Below are 18,538 nucleotides of genomic sequence, written 5' to 3' on the forward strand. Positions count from 1 at the left end.
CAACGGTGAGGTGAGGTTTAAAGGTGGGAGGCACTGCTACAAGCCGGGAAGGTGCGAGGTGGGCACGTCAACAAACCTACGATGCCCCTTCCTACTTCTGAAAAAAGACAATCTCATCAAGAACTCGCACCAAGACGCGTTCAAGTTCATGCTTAGCTTCTGAACGGGAACGCATAGCTTGTACCAGATATTTGATGCGGACTGTAATCCAAACAGTCCTCCCATTACGCCTCGCCCAGTTGTGCGGCAGCCACTTCTATATGTCTCTTCATCTTCTCGTGCATCTCCTCGTCCGCCTCGCGAAAGCGAATCTATCATATGAGTAAGCAGTGGCTTAGTCAGATATGGCTGTGACCTACAATGTCTTCTCCAGCGCCAGCGCCGAACAGGACTGGTTCCGATATACTAGCCTTGACTGCTTTTCTTACACGTTCCTCCCAGACCCCCTCCCAGTTCCACTCTCCGGGTCGGCGATTACGTCCCAATGCAGATGAACCTTCTGACTTGTCCGTCGTGGAAGGGTCGGGACTTGGAGTTGCTCGGTCTGACTGTTGCGATTGCAAGATCGGTGCGCGGTGCGCCCGCCATGCATGATACGCACCTGGATTCGCAGCAGCCTCTAGCGGAAGTGAGTCCAGTATTGACTCCTCACTAAAAGTTGAGCGGATGTACTCAAGCATGCGCACAATGGAGTACTCCGCAGTAGACTGTGAAGCCCCGAGGACGCCAAATGCGACATTGGAGTCGGATCGCGCGGGAAAAGCATTTGAAGATCCACTGACATCGCGAGAACTCGGTACAGATCTTCGAGCTCTGCCGAACCAGTGCGGGAAGCCGTGCCGGAGACTGAAGCCTCCTGGTGGCAGCCGTTCCTCATCCGTGGCACTGACGGTATCCGTGTCGGCGGAGCCAGTCGTGTAAGTATACGTGGTAAGTGGCGTGAGCAGCGGGTGAAAGACATCGGTAGAAAAGGTCACGAGGGGGGGTATAGTAGGATAGCTGGGTGGGAAGGAGATTTGGAAGCGTAAGACTGCAGGTGCATATGGTCCTGTCAAACGTGAATAACGTCGCAAGGAACGCAACGCGGTGGCGTAGCCCTATAGAACAGCCTACCTTTTCGCACGAATATTACACCTACCCACAGTGTTGGGTCGCCGGGCGTGATGCTCAAGAAAACGCCATCCAGCTGTGCATAGCGCAGACGGGTGCTGTCAGAGTTAGGAAGCGCCGCTGCTAGCCGTGTGCCTCGACTCACAACTCGACGAGAAGATGCTGCTTCCGAAACGACGGGAGAGCCGACGCAGAGACGGACAACGGCATCTCGAGAGCAACGATGATGGTTGTAGGTCGTTCGGCATCTGCAAGCACGGCGCCTGCGATAGAGAGCCGAAGCGCGTTCGACGCTAGTGCTAGCCGATCTGCGTTCTCACCTGCTTGAGTCTAACGCGCTTCCCCGCCTGCCATTCGTTGAGCGTGCAACACCACCAACACCCTTCTGTATCTCACCGGGTCGCGAAAGGAGATGCGCGCATGGTAGCATCGTGGGGGATCTGGGCTGCCCATCAACGTGGCAGTTTGCGAGTGGTGTTTGATGAGGTCGAGCTGATTATTCGTGGATGCAACGCCCTGTCGAACACCATCCCTACACCACCTCTACATATATTCGCGGTAACACTGCATGCATCTTCCTCACCCGCCCGATGCCGGGCTGCCGCTCCATCCCCGTCGTCCATCTATGTCAGACATGCTCGGGACGTCATCTGCGGCCCTGGGACAAGGCTCTGTCTGCATGCTGAGACCGAGTATCTGTGCCGACACACTCGCAACGGTCCGGCTGAACGCACACCACCGGACTCACGTCAGAATACCATGGAGGGTGCATGACCGCATGCGCCGTTGGGACTGGCGAGTCAGAGCAGAACTGGCTCACACACACCTACATCGTCTCGAAACGCCTGTGTCGGGACATGAGGTTAGCCATCCCGCTTTGCGCTTGCCGAGCCAGCCTATACACCAGCATCAGGATAATCAGCTTTCGCCCTCCTACGCTTATTTCGAGACGCTGTGCCGCACTGGTGATGATTGATGACCACGTCGTACAAGGCTCGGGTCGAAATGCGCTGGCTCCAGTCAGCCCACTATTGGTAGCCTAAGGCGATGGTATTACACGTCGTCGCAACCGAGGGCAAAAGAAGGCAGACAAAGCCTCGCACGCAGAGTCGACGCCGCCGCATCGAGCATCTACCTGATGCAGAATGATCGGGCAGCATCATTCCGATCGACCCACGCTGCCGGTTTCAAGGCTGGCTTTTCGTTTTTGTACACTCGTGCCGACAAGCGCGTGAACACCCCAATCCTCCGAAATCTCTCTAACCCACGCCGCCTGCATCTGCTGTCATCTTCGTCGCGGCACGACGCTATGAGTTATGCTATTGCCTAAGGGCAAAGAAGCATGGTGTCATTCTCGGAGGATTCCAGTAGAGCAATAAGAGGGCCAGGGGGCGTAAACCTAAAGGCGCTAAAAAAGGCGGTGGCTGTCTCAGACGCTTCCATCTTCTTGCGAACCCTGTCCCTCGCGTGGAAATCTGCAGGCCAGCCTTACATATCCACACCGCCATGACCGCTTAGGCCAGGTTGCGTCGAAACAGCCGTTGTGCCCTGGACACCTTTGCACCAGCAAGCAGAGATCGCTGGTATACCGCGACAGCTCACTTACAGCACATGACGGAAGCATGTCCGGGGCCCACCGGAAATGGGAGTGCTGGCAAAACCTAATCAAGCGGTCTGAAATGGGCAGCAGTACAGATGCTACGTCGCCGCAGAAGGGCGCAGAGCCTCGTCAGCTGATGGGGGTCCTAGGGTTATGATGCCTTGATGACTGATGAGAATGCAATCACGATGTGTGACCAGCAATGACAGATGCAAGCAGCAAGCCACGTCCTGCGACCCGGTTGGGCCCAATGCGCAGGCGTGGGAAGCTTCGAAACCACGCTGACCGGACAGGGGGGCAGAGAGATGATACCTGGGGCAGCAAATGAAATCGCCGCACGCCTAGTGCCAGGTTGCGATCTGAGGGATACGAAACGCGCTGCGTCGTCCTCCTCGGCCATTCAAGCGCCGCGACTCGTGCCTTGTGGCGCTGACGACCATCCGGATCGCCAGGCATTGCAACAAAGCGACGTTGTCTAATGCGCATTGCCGCGTGACCGGTTGGTGTGCATCTGCCGAATAGGCATGGAGTACACCGCTATTTTTTGGGGGTTTGTCGGAGCAATCAAGCAGCAAGGTATGATGCCATGACAGACGCTCATCATCAATGACAACGAGGGCCCCAGCTGCATGGCCCAAGCTGCTTCTCGAAATTCTGCGGCGAATCTTCTGACTCGCCTCACGTCAAAAGTCTGACCGCGGCTTGGTGTCCTGGTGCCCCTGAACTGGGCGCTGCGAAAATTAGCATCGCCTTGTGTTCTACACCATTGGCGGCACGACGTCCTATTTGCTGGCGGGGCATCGGCCTCTGGGCCGCTGTGTCCGTTTAGGGAAGGAAAGCAAGCCGCAAGTCGCCGGCATGTTGCCATGTCGTTCACAGAGCGACAGGGTCTCCCCTGCTGTGGCGCGACTCAGGGCGCTAGTGCCTGTGAATGTCGGTAGAGGCATGCGGGCATCTCTAGCGCCGAGGATTTGGGTCCCGGGGAGTCGGGTTGCTCTGTTGATCCTGTTCCTCTTACGAGCCACGTCCAACGCTCTTGCAACTCTCCCTGGTCCGCCTTACTCGGTTCCTTCTAGCTCGTCCAATGTCGTGGATTCCGTCCAACCCGGACCGGTTTGTTCGATGAGCAGAAAGCTTCCCCAGCCCAGCCCTGGCCCACTTTCAGGGGGCTGCATTCGCTCTCGCATGCTCACACAGACTCACAGAGCCCGTCCGGTGACATGGAGTCACAAAAAACAGAGCTAGGTACAGCTCGGCTGCCAGCACTGCATTTTCCGGTCGCTTATCGACAGACGGTGGGCTGTTTCGTAGCAACGATGGCATCACGGATCCGCTACTCATTTTACATTCGCTGGTCCCTCCGCTGTCCCTATCCGCCCACACTACGTATCCATACCCACTGCCATCACCGCTTGTTCTCCGTTTCTTCCCCGCCGCCACAATCCTTGCTCATCCCAGCGGTCTATCCGTTTTGAGGACGCCACTTAAATCTTGCTGCTCCTTATATACCTTGTGACGCTCGCGTCCTTTGCAAACTGACTCTGACCTCTGAGCCCTGGAGGTACTAATCTGTCGCAAACTCGCACATGTCTTATTTGTCACAGCCGACTCCCACTTCACTTTGACATTCACCACCTGCTGTCATAGTATTTGACATTCTTCTTCGACGACCTCGACCTCTACACCTGCACACCACCTTACATTCGACTTCGATACTATCAACATGGCTCGGTATGGCGTGGCAGCTGCCGCGGGCAGCGATATAACACCTTTCCCAACCCGACAGATGGCCGTACTTGGTGAGCAGCATGCCATGATGTAGCAACACACGACAGTCGCTAACGATGGTAGCGTTGTGCCGGATATGCGAACCAATCGCATTCATGTCGATATTTCCCTACGCATACTTCATGGTCGAATCATTCATGACCGGACATTCCACCGCCCAAATTTCCATGTACACGGGCATGGTCACCTCCTCGTTCGCATTCATGGAATGCATCAGTGGCATTTTCTGGGGCCGACTCAGTGATCGGGTAGGACGGAAGAAGGTCCTACTTGGAGGTCTTTTTGGTACGGGGCTGAGCATGTTGCTCTTCGGCTTTTCCCAGAGCCTACCAATGGCGTTGATTGCGCGGGCTCTCGGGGGTTTGCTTAACGGGTGAGGTCATAGTTCGATCTAGCGTCTGAGCCTCGCTAACCGAATATGCAGGAACATCGGCGTTCTCCAGACCACTGTTGCAGAGCTTGTTACGGACGAGCGACATCAGCGTGAGTTTTGCCATAACTCTAATTATACGCCGCGCACGACTGACTTTGCATAGCGCGCGCTTATTCCATCATGCCGTTTGTCTGGTGCCTTGGGTAAGATATTTCCTAGCAGCCCGACTCGTCCACACGCTGACCGCTTTTTGTAGCACCATCATTGGCGGAGCGCTTGGCGGCTTGCTCGCTCGTCCCGCTAACGTAATGCCGTTTTTCCAGGACACCATCTTCGAAACGTACCCGTTCCTTCTTCCAAACTTGGTCTGCACCGGCTTTGTCGTTCTCGGCCTGACTGTCGGTATTTTGTTCTTGGAAGAGACCCACGAGGATCGCAAATACGACCAGGATCGAGGCCGTGAAGCGGGGCAATGGCTTCTCCAGAAGCTGTGGAAGCGCGACGCAGATGCGAGATTTGACGACAAGGATGCTTCGCTTGACGAGATGCGCTCGATGTTGAGCGACCACGACCACGACGTCCAGGCCTACCGCAGCACCGACACTTCGCCTACTCTCTGCAGCACACGAACTTCCATTTCAGAGGTCCCGGAATTTGAGTTGGACAAGCAGTTCGAGCCAGCGCCGACTTTCCGACAAGCATTCACCAAGCAAGTGTGCCTGAATGTAGTGTGCTATGGTGTTCTTGCTTTCCACACCATCTCTCTCGAGCAGCTTCTACCTATTCTCATGTCCAAGCATGTGCCAACCGAGGGAAGCCAACATCTTCCCTTCCGCTTTGAGGGTGGTTTCGGATGGTCCACTCAAACGACTGGCGCGTTCCTCGCAGTGCAAGGTTTCCTCCAGATGTTCGCACAGGTCATCCTTTTCCCTTGGGTCAGCAAGAGGCTCGGCAGCCTTCGCACTTTCTGGATCACTCTAGCTTGCTATCCGATCCTGTACCTCCTTGCTCCTTACCTGGCTATCCTTCCCGAAAACTTGCGCATCCCTGGACTTGCGGTTCTGCTCATGGCCAAGGTCACCTTCCAATCGCTCTCCTACCCGTCCCTGGCTATCATCCTCGCAAACTCATCCCCTTCCAAGAAGGTTCTCGGCACGCTGAACGGCGTTGCCATGTCTTCTGCCAGTATCTCTCGCGGCTTCGGTCCCACCATCTCGGGTGCTGTTGACAGCCTTGGTACCACGCTCCACATGTCTGGTCTTGCGTGGTGGGCTATCGCCGCCGTCGCTCTCCTCGGATGGCTCCCCGGTTTTGCCCTCACAGAGACGAAGCGATCCAGCTTCGCTGCACAGGACGAGGAGTCCTTCATCGACTCTGACTCTGATGCGGAGTCCGTCATCACTCTTACTCCGGACGACATCGAGATCGTCCTCTCCAAATAGATTCACGCAATCACGACTAAAACAGTAACGACGCCCCTCGACATGCATGATGCGGCGCAAGCCCTCTGCAGGGCGTCGACGCGCTGGTAGCGACCCTTCCTTTCACATCATAATTTCGGATTATAGAGACATTTTTTATCGCGGCAGAGATGAGGGTTACATCTCCCGCGCGGCGCATCATTATGGGTGCAATTTAGCGACATCATTTATCAGGGCGGCATTTTTTGGGTCAATATTATTAGAAAGGAAAGCTCGATTGTATTGGAGACCAGCAATGGTCATCCCCGAGCCGGCGTTTGTCTCAAGAACAGAATACCCCAGTAGTTATTAGTTTTCTTTGCTACACTGTATGTTAGATTAGCGTGCTCGAGCACCAATTCATGACTTGGATGATTTCTCAAACCGCAGACCTTTGTTTTGCCATGTACGTCGTGAAGAGTGCATTAGCTGGATCTGAGTCGTGACAGGCCTCCAGCGGTGAGTTCAATGCGTCTGTCTTGAAGGTTAAGCGGAGGGCGCAAAACAGGTGTAGTGGGGAATTTGCATTGTCGAAGTGGTCCCTTGCACGTTACGGATGCTTCCTTTTGCCTTCTACACGTGCTTGGATCGGTGTGCTTCATGCACGTGGTGGAGCAACGGGGATCGCGAGTCAGTGACCGCCAACATGCGGATACCGGACGCCTTGCATGGCTGCTTCGACCATGAAACGGTATCACGAGGTCATGGACGGCAGATGTATGCGCGCGGTGACGAAAGTAACGGCTTCCTTTTGTGGTCCCTTGGTGTTGAAGGATCGCGACGTCGGCTTACCGAGGCCGAGGCAGTTTAGTAATGCTACGAGGGCTTGCTCAGCCTTGCAATCAGCACCACAGCCATGTCGACCTGTGGACGGATGTGTAACTGGGCGATGACATAATTGTGAGAGGAGGACGATGGCATCTTGAACAGATTGATGCTGGACGCACCCCATAGCACATGGCAAAGTAGACGTCTACCCACATGGCGAGCATGACGTGCAGCCGCACCCACACTCCGCCCACGCCTATCTTCCGCTGGAGAGATAAGGCCCGTAGCCGACCAGCTAGCCATCCACTCTCAAGCGACGACTACCGCGTCCCGCTGGGAGAATGGCAGACATCTTTCCCGTGCCATCGCAATCCGCAGCCCTATCCACGCCGCCCGCAGTGGTCGCTGTTGCTGACGTCCTGATCCAGAGTGCGGGGGAGCAAGAAAGCTGCCCGCCCGTTCAGCGAGAGCTCGGAGAATAGACGCCAGACGTGCGCGAGCTTCACTAGCCCGAACCCTGCGGACTTTCTTGCCATGCGCCCTGATGAGCGGCCTCAAGCGCTCCTTGGACGAGGCGTCTCATGACGGCGACCGGCCCTCGCCCGCAGACTCGTCCCCGTCGACGGTGAAGCCTGCCTCGCCCGCCGCGCCTGCCTCGTCGTCGTCGAGCTCCTTCCGCAATGTGAGCGCCTGCAACCGCTGCCGGCTGCGCAAGAACCGCTGCGACCAGCGCCTGCCCTCGTGCGCCTCCTGCGACAAGGCCGGCGTCAAGTGCGTCGGCTACGACCCCATCACCAAGCGTGAGATTCCGCGCAGGTACGCACTTACGAGGGGAGCTATGGGCAGTCGCCTCGGCTACGACTGACGAGCGCTACAGCTATGTATTCTACTGCGAGACCAGAATCGCCTACCTCGAGTCGCTCCTGCGCGACAACTCGATCCCCTTCCAAGATCCCGACGACTTCAACCCGGCCTTTGCCTCCAATGGCGCCGCCACACCACGACCCATATCCGCCGCGCCGCCGCCGCGCAATGGCAATACCAAACCCTCGGCGGCTCAGGCCAAGGAGGAGAGCGACAAGTACGATCGCGAGAAGCTGACCAAGCTCGTGTCCAACATCGGAATGGTCTCGGTGCAGGGCGCCAGTGACCCGCGATATTTGGGCTCAACATCCGGCATATCCTTTGCCCGCGTCGTGTTTGCTGCCGTCAAGAGCTCGGTATCAGGCTCCTCCTCTGAGCGCGGCAGCAATCGGGGCGCCAAAGTAACGAGCAATGTCGTGGACAGCGGCACCTCGATGCGCGACTCCTTCTTTGGCCTGCAAACCAAACCTACCATACGGCAGGCGCCCTTCCCAGACCGAGAGCTCGGGTCGCGGCTTGTTGAGCTGTACTTTGAGCACGCAAACCCACAAATCCCCATCCTGCATCGGGGCGAGTTTATGGAAATGTTTGAGCGTGTGTACGCTTCCGGTGAACGGCACCGCACATCACGAGAGTCGTACATGCTCAATATCGTGTTTGCCATAGGCGCTGGCATCATCCTAGGCAGTTCCGACTCTGAGGGCTCGCCGACGTCGGATCACGGGCGCTCGCCAACAAAATCACGGTCATCACCACCGAGCAGCAAGAAGCGGCGACTTGCAGGCCACCAGCACCAGCCCGAGGAGTACCACGCATCCGCCATTGTGCACCTAGAGAATTTCCTGGGTTCCTCTCCCGCAGCGGACCGTCCCGACGGCTTCGGCGGTGGCCTGGAGGAGCTGCAAGCTGTGCTACTGCTCGCGGGCTTTGCGCTGCTGAGACCTGTTGCCCCTGGGCTGTGGTACATTGTGGGCGTTGCTGTCCGTCTTGGGGTGGACCTAGGGTTGCATTACGAGGATGGCGTGGGTATCGACGGGGCGGGTGCGGAAGACCAGTCTGCTGGAACCGCGGCCTTCAAAACTGAGGGTAACGGGAACACGACGGCTGCCAGCGGCGGGAACCCTTCGAAAATAGATGCAAAGGAGAGGGGCCGCAGACAGTGGGTCAGAGACCTACGGAGACGCTTGTGGTGGTGCGTCTACTCGTTGGACAGACTGGTCAGCACGTGTGTTGGCAGACCTTTCGTAAGTACTTTCCTGGGTCTTCATTTTCGTATGGTACTACCGATTATGTCGGTTATGTCACGATCCCGCATGCATGTGCGGCAGTCTTCACCAGGGGACATGTCGAGGATCGGGATGTTCGACACCGACTGTTCACCATGGTCTCGTGCTCTCAAAATTCGATGCGTGACTAACAGCTGCATAGGGTATCACGGACCAGATTGTGACTACCGAATTCCCCTCGCTCCTCGATGATCGCTATATTACCAAGGAAGGATTCCTGGACCCGCCAGTGCATCAAGAGAAGCCGACATACAAGATTGTGGCCCACCATTACTTCCGGTTGAGACTACTGCAGTCTGAAATTCTGCAAGTCCTACAACATCGGCAGGCACAGCAGGCAAGAGCGAGTGGTGCCAATCAGAGCAATGAGTTCATGCATACCAAGCTGCCGTCGCCATTCCTGATCAATTTTGAGTCGTTCCGCGCGTGGCGCGTAGATATCGACAGACGGTTACTGGAATGGAAAGACTCGGCACCGACGCAACTCGATGCTGGCGTGCAGTTCTCGCCACTATTCCTCGAGCTCAACTACTGGCAAGCATTGATTATGCTGTACCGACAGAGCCTTGTCGTGCCCTCTGGTCTGCAGGAAGAACTGGGCAATACCGGCTCAGATATGGGCAGTCCTTCCATGAGCAATCTTGAGGAGCGCGAAGACGAAGATCTCGTTTTCCTCAAGGTAGCCGAAGCCGGTCAGAAGGTTTTGAAGTTGTATCGACAGTTGCACCGCGTCCATCTTGTCAATTACACCTTTTTGGCGACACATCATCTCTTCATGGCTGGTAAGCTTCATCATTTTCACCGGTACCCACAGTGCTGACATTTGCAGGTATATCCTTCCTCTACGCAGTGTGGCACAGCGTTCATGTACGCAGTTTATTGGTAAGTCGGTCCGAACTTCCGTACTACTGTGGATACATTTTGTTGGTGTAACATTCATGTCTAACCAATGCAGTCTCTTGACGACGTCGACTTCACCGTCCTTGCCGCGACATCCGTGCTGGGTGACCTAATCGACAAATGCCCGCCCGCAGAAGCATGCCGCGATGCATTCGATCGGATGAGCAAAGCCACCATTCAGATGTGCATGTCCACCACCGGCTTCGGGCCGCAAGCTCTGCGGTCACTTCCGCAAGCACAGCAGTACCCTACACAAACCTCACCGAATACTGCATACACATCTGCAACCGATGCAGACGTTAGGTCAGACACCGACATGCAAGGTTACGCACCAAGAAACACAGCCAACTTCTTTGGCCAACAGCAACAACAGCAGCAGCGTCGACCCATGCCACGCTTCGACATGAACCTCAAAGACCTCTTCTCTGACGACGAAACCGACAAACGGTCATTCAGTCGCGTAAGCAACCAAGTCAACGCCATGAGACCCCCTCCCCCACCCATGAAATCCGAGACTCAAATGCAGCCCTTCACAGCGGATCTAAAGATCTCTCCCCAACTGCGCACACCCCACCACCAACAACAGCAGCAACAAAACAACTTCTTTGCTCAAAGTTCAAACATGACTAGTCCGAACCAGCAAAATACCTTTTCTACGTCTCCGCCTACTAATCCATCGATGCCATCGCCCTACCAAATCAGCAATCAGGTCCCCTACAACAATTTCTCACAGAACATCACGTCCAGCTACCCTGATCTGGGGTTCTCTGATCTAGATTTCCTAGACAGTTTCCCCGTGCAGGGCGCAAGCGGTAATGGTGCTGATGCAGGAAGTGGTGGGCTGCAAGATGTAGGCATAGGCTTTGGAATGGGTTTTGGTGACGGGACACATGATTGGAGTGATGTAAGTTCCCCCCCTCACTGTCGCTACTATTTGCTACGGATAGAAGTACACGTGCTGACAATGACTAACAGGGCAACGGCTTGGATCTCTTTGACGGGTTTTTCTTTGGTCCGGGAGGCACAGGCGGGACTGGGATGTAGAGTTTGGTGTTGGTGTTCCGAGAACCGGCTCCTCTCAGCCTCGATGTAAGAGCCGGGAATAATATTGCCCGTCGGCTTACTGTACTTGATGGTATCGAGTAAAATGATACCGGGTATTGTTCTTACCCGCCCTTCTGTACTTCTGCGGCACAGTCGCGGACGTGGGGGCAAGGCTGGATAAGCCGGAAGGCGGCGGTCTCCGACAGGCGCCATGACGCCGTTATGAGAAGAATGGCGACGAGGTTATGGATGGCTGTATGATAGATGTTTTCAATCCATAAAACATTTCGGGTTGTCAGCCACTGTGTTCATGTTCATGTTAATGTCAAAACGTTCGTGGTGATCTGAGCGTTTTCAATGTTGACATGCGCGCCCACCAGAGAACCGAAAGACTCTCACCACACCGAAAGGTGCGGGTATCATACTTCTACCCTAGGAATACTTGAGACTCCATACACATTACTACAACGTTCTCTTCTCTCCCATGATCATCCACGCCCCTGCGACTTCATTCCTGCTGCTCTTCTCCACTCCCGTTCTTCCACACACACATACTACTCCTTCCACCCACCACAACGGCGCTCAATCGGAACCACACCCTCTCCACAAAGATGCTTGCAGCTTTCCAAAACAACCCGCCTACCCGTTTCAAAGAAACCTTTTAGTCGGGTCTTTGTTCTTTTCTGCTCCCTTCCTTTCGCATCCCTTGATGTTTCTTCCGCATCCCTTACATGCCGTCTCCGTTCGCAGTCATGCCACACCATGCCCAGATACCGTCCCATCATCGCATCTGGGAAACATCCCAAGGTTTGATGTATGTTGAGCTGGATTTAGGAAGTGTAAGGTCATAACTCGTAAGGGCGTGTTTGAGTCATATCCGTTTTACCACGTAGACTTCTATGGCTGCATGGGCATCACTCCACTGCTTACTACCACATGCACGACTTCACTCTATTTGAAATTTACGTTGATCCATGATTCTCGTTTACACCGTTTTGTCATTACTGTCTCTTTGACTATCACGTCACTACCAAATCCAAACCCAAATCCAAATCCAACCCCATCACATACAAGCACCACATTCACCCCAGCGCAAAACGCTACAAAACCCGCTTCGCCGTCCTCCCCAGCCCAACGCGTTTCCCAAAACAAACATGTGTCTCTACATGATCGTCCATTACGGACCCTCCCCCTTCTCACTGGCACGAGTCCTCTCACGACAAAAAGCTGAGATACAGCAACGAAGTGCACCAGAATGGCGGGTCGAACGTTTAAGTCTGAGTCGTTTACGGGAGCTCTGGCATTTAAAGAGCCGGAGTCAGGAAGATTTGAACGAGGCAGAAAAAGATGATGGGTTCGATATGAGCTATTGAGTCATCGAGTCAGAAGTTGTTAGTGACAAACATCAACATCGACACAATACAATCAAACAAAGATGGATTGGACTTCTTTGGAATGAACTTTTTGAATTCTTCCTTCAGCTGATGTGCAGAAGACTTGTCTAAGCTAACCAGAGCATGTGGCTCGGCCTGCCCTCCATCCTCCGTCGAGGAGTGGGCGACCAGTAGTCGTGATCTTCATGGTATCGTTTTGAAGCTAACCGTTTACTCCACCCATTGAACAAAAAGCACAACAGCCTAGTTCATCTGCCTGACGAGCTGGTTGATGAACTCCTCGCGGTTACCAAGGTCACCACCCTCGATGAAGTGCTTGAACTTGCGGGTGCGGAAACCGCCAGTGGGGGAAGAGAGCTTGAAGGGCCAGAGGAAGTTGGAGACGGCCTTGAAGTTGGGGCCGACGGTGTAGATCTCGTGGATGATGTCCTCAATGCAGGTGATACCGAACTTGCCGAGGTTGGCCTCGATGAGCTCGTTGTCGGTGATCGGCAGACGCTGCTTGTTGACCTTTCCGTAACCGCGCTTGTAGACAAGCTCGCGGACAGTCTTCAAGTTGGGGTATCCGTAGGCGACGAAAGGCTCGACGATCTTCAGCATCTCGCTGGTGGCCTTGGTGAGCTTGACGAAGACACCGTTGTTGATCTGGAGAAGACGGAGGAGCTGGAGGGTCTTGCGCTTCTTGGGGTCGATCTTGTTGATACTGCACGGGTTAGTGAAAGATTTTGCAGATATGGAAAACTGCAACATACCCCTTGATACGGACAACGAAGGCGAGGCGGGACTCGGCGGGGACGAAGAGAGAGTTGTCACGCTTCGCGGCACGCTTGGCCTCGATGACATCGCGCTGGGCCTTTGCGTACTCCTGGGTGTACTTGGCGGCGCGCTCCTTGATGACCTCGCGCTTTTGCTTGCTGGCCTAAGAAATCTTAGCCAACTGTGGAACTCCTATCTGCTTGCGCAGGTTCTGGGAGACTGTTATACCTCACGCTTCTTCTTCAAGTCAGCGGCCTGGGAGTCGCTGGTCTTCTGGTGGGCCTTCTGCTTCTTGAGCACCGACTCGGGGACAGCGATGTCATTCTGGGTGGGGACGCTGGGTTTGTTAGCTGAGTTGCGGTGAATTGAGCGCGGTATACTCACGATGAGCGGGCCATTTTGCTGGTGGTTAGTATCCTTGTTGTTGTCGGAAGCTGGAGGAAGAAAGTTCGGTAGCCCAGTTCGAAATTCATGTGCGGGCGCTAGTGTGGCCGCCAAGATCGAGTGCAGCGCTAATGCCCCGCTCTATTGGCCCGCCTCTCGAAGCTATCGACATTTTCCTGAGAGCTACCAACTTGCGACAGCTGCGGCAGTTTGCAAATTCAGCTTTTTACCTATACCTACTCGCAGCAATGGCACGAGGCGGCGGTCGCGTGAGTAGATACAGCATGCGCCACACATAGACAACGCCCACTGACTTCCATAGGGCGGTGGTCGCAAACCATTTCGCGGCAAGGGTAAAGGTCGCGGCGGCGGCGGCGGTGGTGGAGGACGTGATACTCGCTCAGAGCCATGGTCCACCATTGAGCGCAAGAATGAGCTCTTCGAGAGCTACTATCGCATGGGAGGATTCTTGGAAGAAGCAGAGTTCGAGGAGATGTGGAAGGCTCTCCAGACCGACCTGCCAAACAGTTTCCGCTTCACTGGCACCAAGTCCGATGCCCTCGCAGTGCGCGAAATCTTCAAGCAGCGCTACATCCCGGCGATCGCATCCAAGCAGTTCGAAGGCAAGCCCGTTTCGCCTCCCGAGGCAGTCCAGGCCTTCCCCGATGAGCTCGTTTGGCACATGAAGACGCACAAGAAGGTCATTCGACGACATGCGCCCTTTGCCGACTTCCAGAAGTTCCTTGTCGCCGAAGCTGCGTCCGGAAACATCAGCAGACAGGAAGTTGTCAGTATGATACCGCCACACTTTCTCGACGTCAAGCCAGGCATGGTAGTCCTCGACATGTGCGCAGCACCGGGAAGCAAGTCGGCACAATTGGCTGAGATGATTCACGGCGATGAGGAAGAACGCGTACAGCGGGTAGCGAACGGCGAGTCGGTCGACCTTAGTCAAGACGGTGACTACAGCGACGACGGGCGCTCAACAGGTCTCCTTATCGCGAACGACTCCGACTACAAGCGCGCCGGCATGTTGGTCCACCAGGTGAAGCGCCTCAACTTCCCCAACCTTATCGTTACCCAACACGACGCCTCCATTTTCCCTTCGATCGAACTACCCAGCGATGGCCAGAGGAAACAATACCTGAAGTACGACAGGATCTTGGCTGATGTGCCTTGCTCCGGTGACGGAACAGCCCGCAAGAACCCGAACGTATGGCAGAAGTGGACGCCTAAGGATGGTCTTGGTCTTCACGGACTCCAGCTACGCATTCTGTTCCGAGGTCTTCAGATGCTGAAGAAGGGTGGCCGCATGGTGTACTCAACTTGCAGTTTGAACCCCGTGGAGAACGAGGCTGTCGTCGCAGCAGCCATCGAGGCTTGCGGTGGAAACTCCAAGGTCCGACTCGTGGACTGCTCAGACCACCTGCCAAACCTCAAGCGAAAGCCCGGTCTCAACGTGTGGAAGGTGCTCGACACATCGTCAGTCACTGCCGGAGGAGAGAAGACCGCTCACATGTTCACCAACTGGGAAGCCTACCAGAAAGCGAGAGCAAAGTACGAGGCCGAAGAGCCCGAACGTCAATTCTCCACCAAGGTCACTCCCGGATGCTTCCCCCCTGTACCGAAGTCCGAGGAAGAGCGCATCCCTCTTGAAAACTGCATTCGTGTTTACCCACACTTGCAAGATACTGGCGGTTTCTTCATCGCCATCCTTGAGAAGGTGGATGACATCAAGATTGCGCAGGTACAGAACCCAGAGAACTTGGCCAAGGCCCAGAGGTCGCATGCCAATGCCGACACGACCACCGACTCATCGATCCCCACTCCTGCTGAGAACGTGATTGAAGCCGACGCTACCAAGACAGAGTCTGCAGATGAGACCTCTGAGGCGGCTCCCCTGAAGCGCAAGCTAGAAGAGGATGAAGACACTGAAGCTCCCAAGAAAGCCAAGACCGAAGACACAGTCGCCGAGGCAGCTCAAACACCAGACGCAAAGCCTGCCACCAACGGCTCAGCTGCCCGCTTGAAGCCTGAGAACCAGTCGCAAGCCAAGGAGTACTTTGAATACCTCCCCTCTGACGATGCAACCATCGCCTCCATCATGAACTTCTTTGGCATCGACGATCGCTTCCCGCGCGACCGTTTCATGGTCAAGAACAAGGAGGGTCTCTCCCTCAACAAGATCTACTACACTTCCGATCTAGCCAGGACCATCCTTACACTCAACAAAGACCGCGGCATGAAGTTCATACATTGCGGTGTCGTCATGTTCGTCGCGCACAAGATCAAGGACCAGGACCGCACGCAAGCGCCATGGAGGTTACAAAACGAGGGTATCCGTATCCTCGAGCCATGGGCAAGAAAGCGCATAGTCAAGCTAGAGAAGAAGGAAACCCTTCACCAGCTCATCCGCGAGATGTTCCCCAAGCTACCCAAAGAGGGCGACACCGGCCTCGGCGAAGTCGGCTCGCAGCTTCAGCAGATGGACGTCGGCTGCTGCTTCATTCGCGTCGAGAAAGACGACGAGAAGGGCATTCCATTCCGCATGGTACTCCCTCTCTGGAGACATCCTGGCAGTGCCAATCTCATGGTCGACAAGGATGACCGCAAGGCCATGCTGCTTAGGTTGTTCAACGAGAAGGACACCGAGATCATCAACCACGTTGCCGACAAGGCCAAGGCGGAGCAGCAAGCTCGTGATGCTGAAGAGGCAGGCGAGGACGATGCCAAGGTGAAGGATGAGGGGGATGTTAGTGACGATTTGCAATTTACCGATGCCATGGTCGACTAGGAGGAAGAGGGCGCTATGGAGGTTGAAGTCGAAGACGACGATGTGAAGATGGAGGGCGATGCTTAGGCGTCGTCACCTCTTCACAACGTAAAAGTCCTTATTCGGGCATTTTGTCTTGGGTTCATCATCTAGTTTGCATTTGGGTTGGCGTTTTATCTTCTTTAGTTACCATCTGGAGCTTAGCTTCTTACTCTATCACGCATATCTATGTATGAATGTCATGATGCAATCATTCAACATCTTCATCGCCTCTTTGATCATGAGCTCCAACAACGTGTATTACAAGGGGTATACCAATAAAACTACAAAAATATGCTCTAAACTCCCCTTCCCTTCCCCATCATAAACCCGCGCTCAAAAAAATCGAAACAAGAACAAACCACACACAGACTCTCACACAAACCGATACCCCCTCCTCAAGAAGCCCACCTAAGACTTCTCCTTCTCCTTATCCCCCGCTTTCGTCGCCACACTCTTCCCGCTCTTAACACTCTTCCCACTCTTCATACTCTTCAAGCTCTTCTTACTCGCACTCCGCTTCAGTTTCGCCTTGAGTTTACTCCACTTCTCCCTCAGACCGCCGTCTTCATCCTCATCCACATCTTTGGGTCGCTCGACGCTATCGAAACTGCCGCGCGGGTACTCGAGCTCACTGCCAATGTCCACGCTATCGTTGTTCCGGGCGTGTTGCTGGTGCGATTTGCGTGGTGTTTGTTTAGACGGGGTCTGCATGCCAGAGCCAGAGGGAGCGGCGATGTCTTTGTGCCGACCGAGGAGCATGAATTGGAGGGTTTGCCAGGCGGGCATGTTGGCTATGGGGCTGTCTTTTTCGTTGGCTTGGACGTCGGCGTTCTTCCAGGGGCAATGTTCGCGGTGGGACTCCAGGAGGTTTAGCCGGAGGCTCTCGATGGGTACGTCTAGTTTCTTGCTCATCTCTGTGAGGCGCGTGGCGGAGGAGAGCCACAGACCCAGGCGCTGGAAACAGTGGTTGCATACTGCGAGGGAGATGCGCGATTCGGAGACGCCGGTCCAGCCGAAGAGGGCGAAGACGAAGGCTACGGTGTCGCTGGGGGAGAGCGGGGGTTGGGTGCCGGTGGATGTGAAGAACGAGGAGGGGATGCGGGCGAGGATTTGCTGGATGGGTGGGTCGGGGTAGGTGATGTGTTCGAGGAGGGGGAGGTCGGTGGCTATGGCTTTGAGGAAGCGGTATCGATCGAGGAGTTCTGCTGAGCTCTTGGTGCGTGATGCGATGGGGATGTGGTAGATATCTTCTGTTTCGATTGTTAGTTGTGTTACCGCTCCTACTGTGCGTATCCTCATACCTTGACACCCTCGCTTCCTCCACAGGCAGTCATCTGAATGTCCCTCCACAATGAGATCTTTGTATCGCTCAATCAGAGCGTTGTCGATATCGAACGCCAGGTCCTCGCTCATCTCCAGATCCTTCCCGTTCGCATCTTTCCGCTTCGGCCTCAGCTTGACCGCAACACGGTTCTCGCATCCACCCTTGCAGGCCACTGTGTTCCAGATATCGCAACTCCAGCCCCGCTTCGCCCACTCGACCTCGTTGATCGCATCTGGCTTGGTCGTCCACTTCCTTACGTCTGCAAACGTCTTCAGTCGCTCGAGGAAATGCTCTTGACTGTATGGCTGGAAGTTTGGTGCTTTGCGCGGTGTCGAGGCTTTCGGTGTGACTACAGTCTTACCCACGACCTTGATTGTCTTTTCCCTCCGCGGCGTCATAAGCTGTTCCTTGAGCTGCCGTATGCGCTCCTGTCCCTCCGATATGCCTCTCTGGCGCTCCATGCTCAGGTTCGCGCTGCGCGGACGCTTGTTCGGATGTTCAGGGCTGTCTGGTTCCGAAAGCGCGGAGAGCGACGCGGTCGATGCATTTGATTCTTGGAGGGTGCTCGCGAGAGAAGTCGTCGAGTTGCTTGCGGTGAGGTTATCGAGGAGCTTGTGAAACTTGCGCTTCGTGGTCGCAAGCGCAGGCTGCTGCTCTATTGAAGTCATGGTG

General features: G+C 55.1%; 6 protein-coding genes across 6 annotated transcripts; 3 read left to right on the forward strand and 3 right to left on the reverse strand.

Moving 5' to 3' along the window:
- Positions 1-224: 224 nt before the first annotated feature.
- J4E88_007067 (uncharacterized protein) lies at positions 225-1,320 on the reverse strand (the record flags this gene model as incomplete). Its single annotated transcript, XM_049400688.1, has 4 exons — positions 225-311; positions 360-1,048; positions 1,114-1,208; positions 1,256-1,320. The coding sequence occupies 4 exons, from the start codon at positions 1,318-1,320 to the stop codon at positions 225-227; spliced, it is 936 nt and encodes a 311-aa protein (XP_049253636.1).
- Positions 1,321-4,496: 3,176 nt separating this feature from the next.
- On the forward strand, positions 4,497-6,313 carry J4E88_007068 (uncharacterized protein; the record flags this gene model as incomplete). The annotated part of the gene is made up of 5 exons (XM_049400689.1): positions 4,497-4,509; positions 4,562-4,871; positions 4,923-4,981; positions 5,035-5,074; positions 5,128-6,313. 5 exons carry the CDS (start codon positions 4,497-4,499, stop codon positions 6,311-6,313), a joined length of 1,608 nt encoding a protein of 535 aa, XP_049253637.1.
- A 1,330-nt stretch (positions 6,314-7,643) lies between these two features.
- J4E88_007069 (uncharacterized protein) lies at positions 7,644-11,193 on the forward strand (the record flags this gene model as incomplete). The annotated part of the gene is made up of 6 exons (XM_049400690.1): positions 7,644-7,915; positions 7,977-9,207; positions 9,392-10,031; positions 10,100-10,116; positions 10,205-11,053; positions 11,125-11,193. 6 exons carry the CDS (start codon positions 7,644-7,646, stop codon positions 11,191-11,193), a joined length of 3,078 nt encoding a protein of 1,025 aa, XP_049253638.1.
- A 1,637-nt stretch (positions 11,194-12,830) lies between these two features.
- Positions 12,831-13,741, reverse strand: RPL7_2 (60S ribosomal protein L7; the record flags this gene model as incomplete). The annotated part of the gene is made up of 4 exons (XM_049400691.1): positions 12,831-13,290; positions 13,340-13,506; positions 13,572-13,680; positions 13,728-13,741. 4 exons carry the CDS (start codon positions 13,739-13,741, stop codon positions 12,831-12,833), a joined length of 750 nt encoding a protein of 249 aa, XP_049253639.1.
- A 234-nt stretch (positions 13,742-13,975) lies between these two features.
- Positions 13,976-16,521, forward strand: J4E88_007071 (uncharacterized protein; the record flags this gene model as incomplete). Its single annotated transcript, XM_049400692.1, has 2 exons — positions 13,976-13,996; positions 14,050-16,521. 2 exons carry the CDS (start codon positions 13,976-13,978, stop codon positions 16,519-16,521), a joined length of 2,493 nt encoding a protein of 830 aa, XP_049253640.1.
- A 429-nt stretch (positions 16,522-16,950) lies between these two features.
- J4E88_007072 (uncharacterized protein) lies at positions 16,951-18,534 on the reverse strand (the record flags this gene model as incomplete). The annotated part of the gene is made up of 2 exons (XM_049400693.1): positions 16,951-17,792; positions 17,844-18,534. The coding sequence occupies 2 exons, from the start codon at positions 18,532-18,534 to the stop codon at positions 16,951-16,953; spliced, it is 1,533 nt and encodes a 510-aa protein (XP_049253641.1).
- Between the last annotated feature and the right edge of the window lie 4 nt (positions 18,535-18,538).

The sequence above is a fragment of the Alternaria novae-zelandiae genome (genome assembly GCF_023758075.1).
Source record: "Alternaria novae-zelandiae strain BMP 2774 chromosome Unknown scaffold_14, whole genome shotgun sequence".
Lineage (NCBI taxonomy): Eukaryota > Fungi > Ascomycota > Dothideomycetes > Pleosporales > Pleosporaceae > Alternaria > Alternaria novae-zelandiae.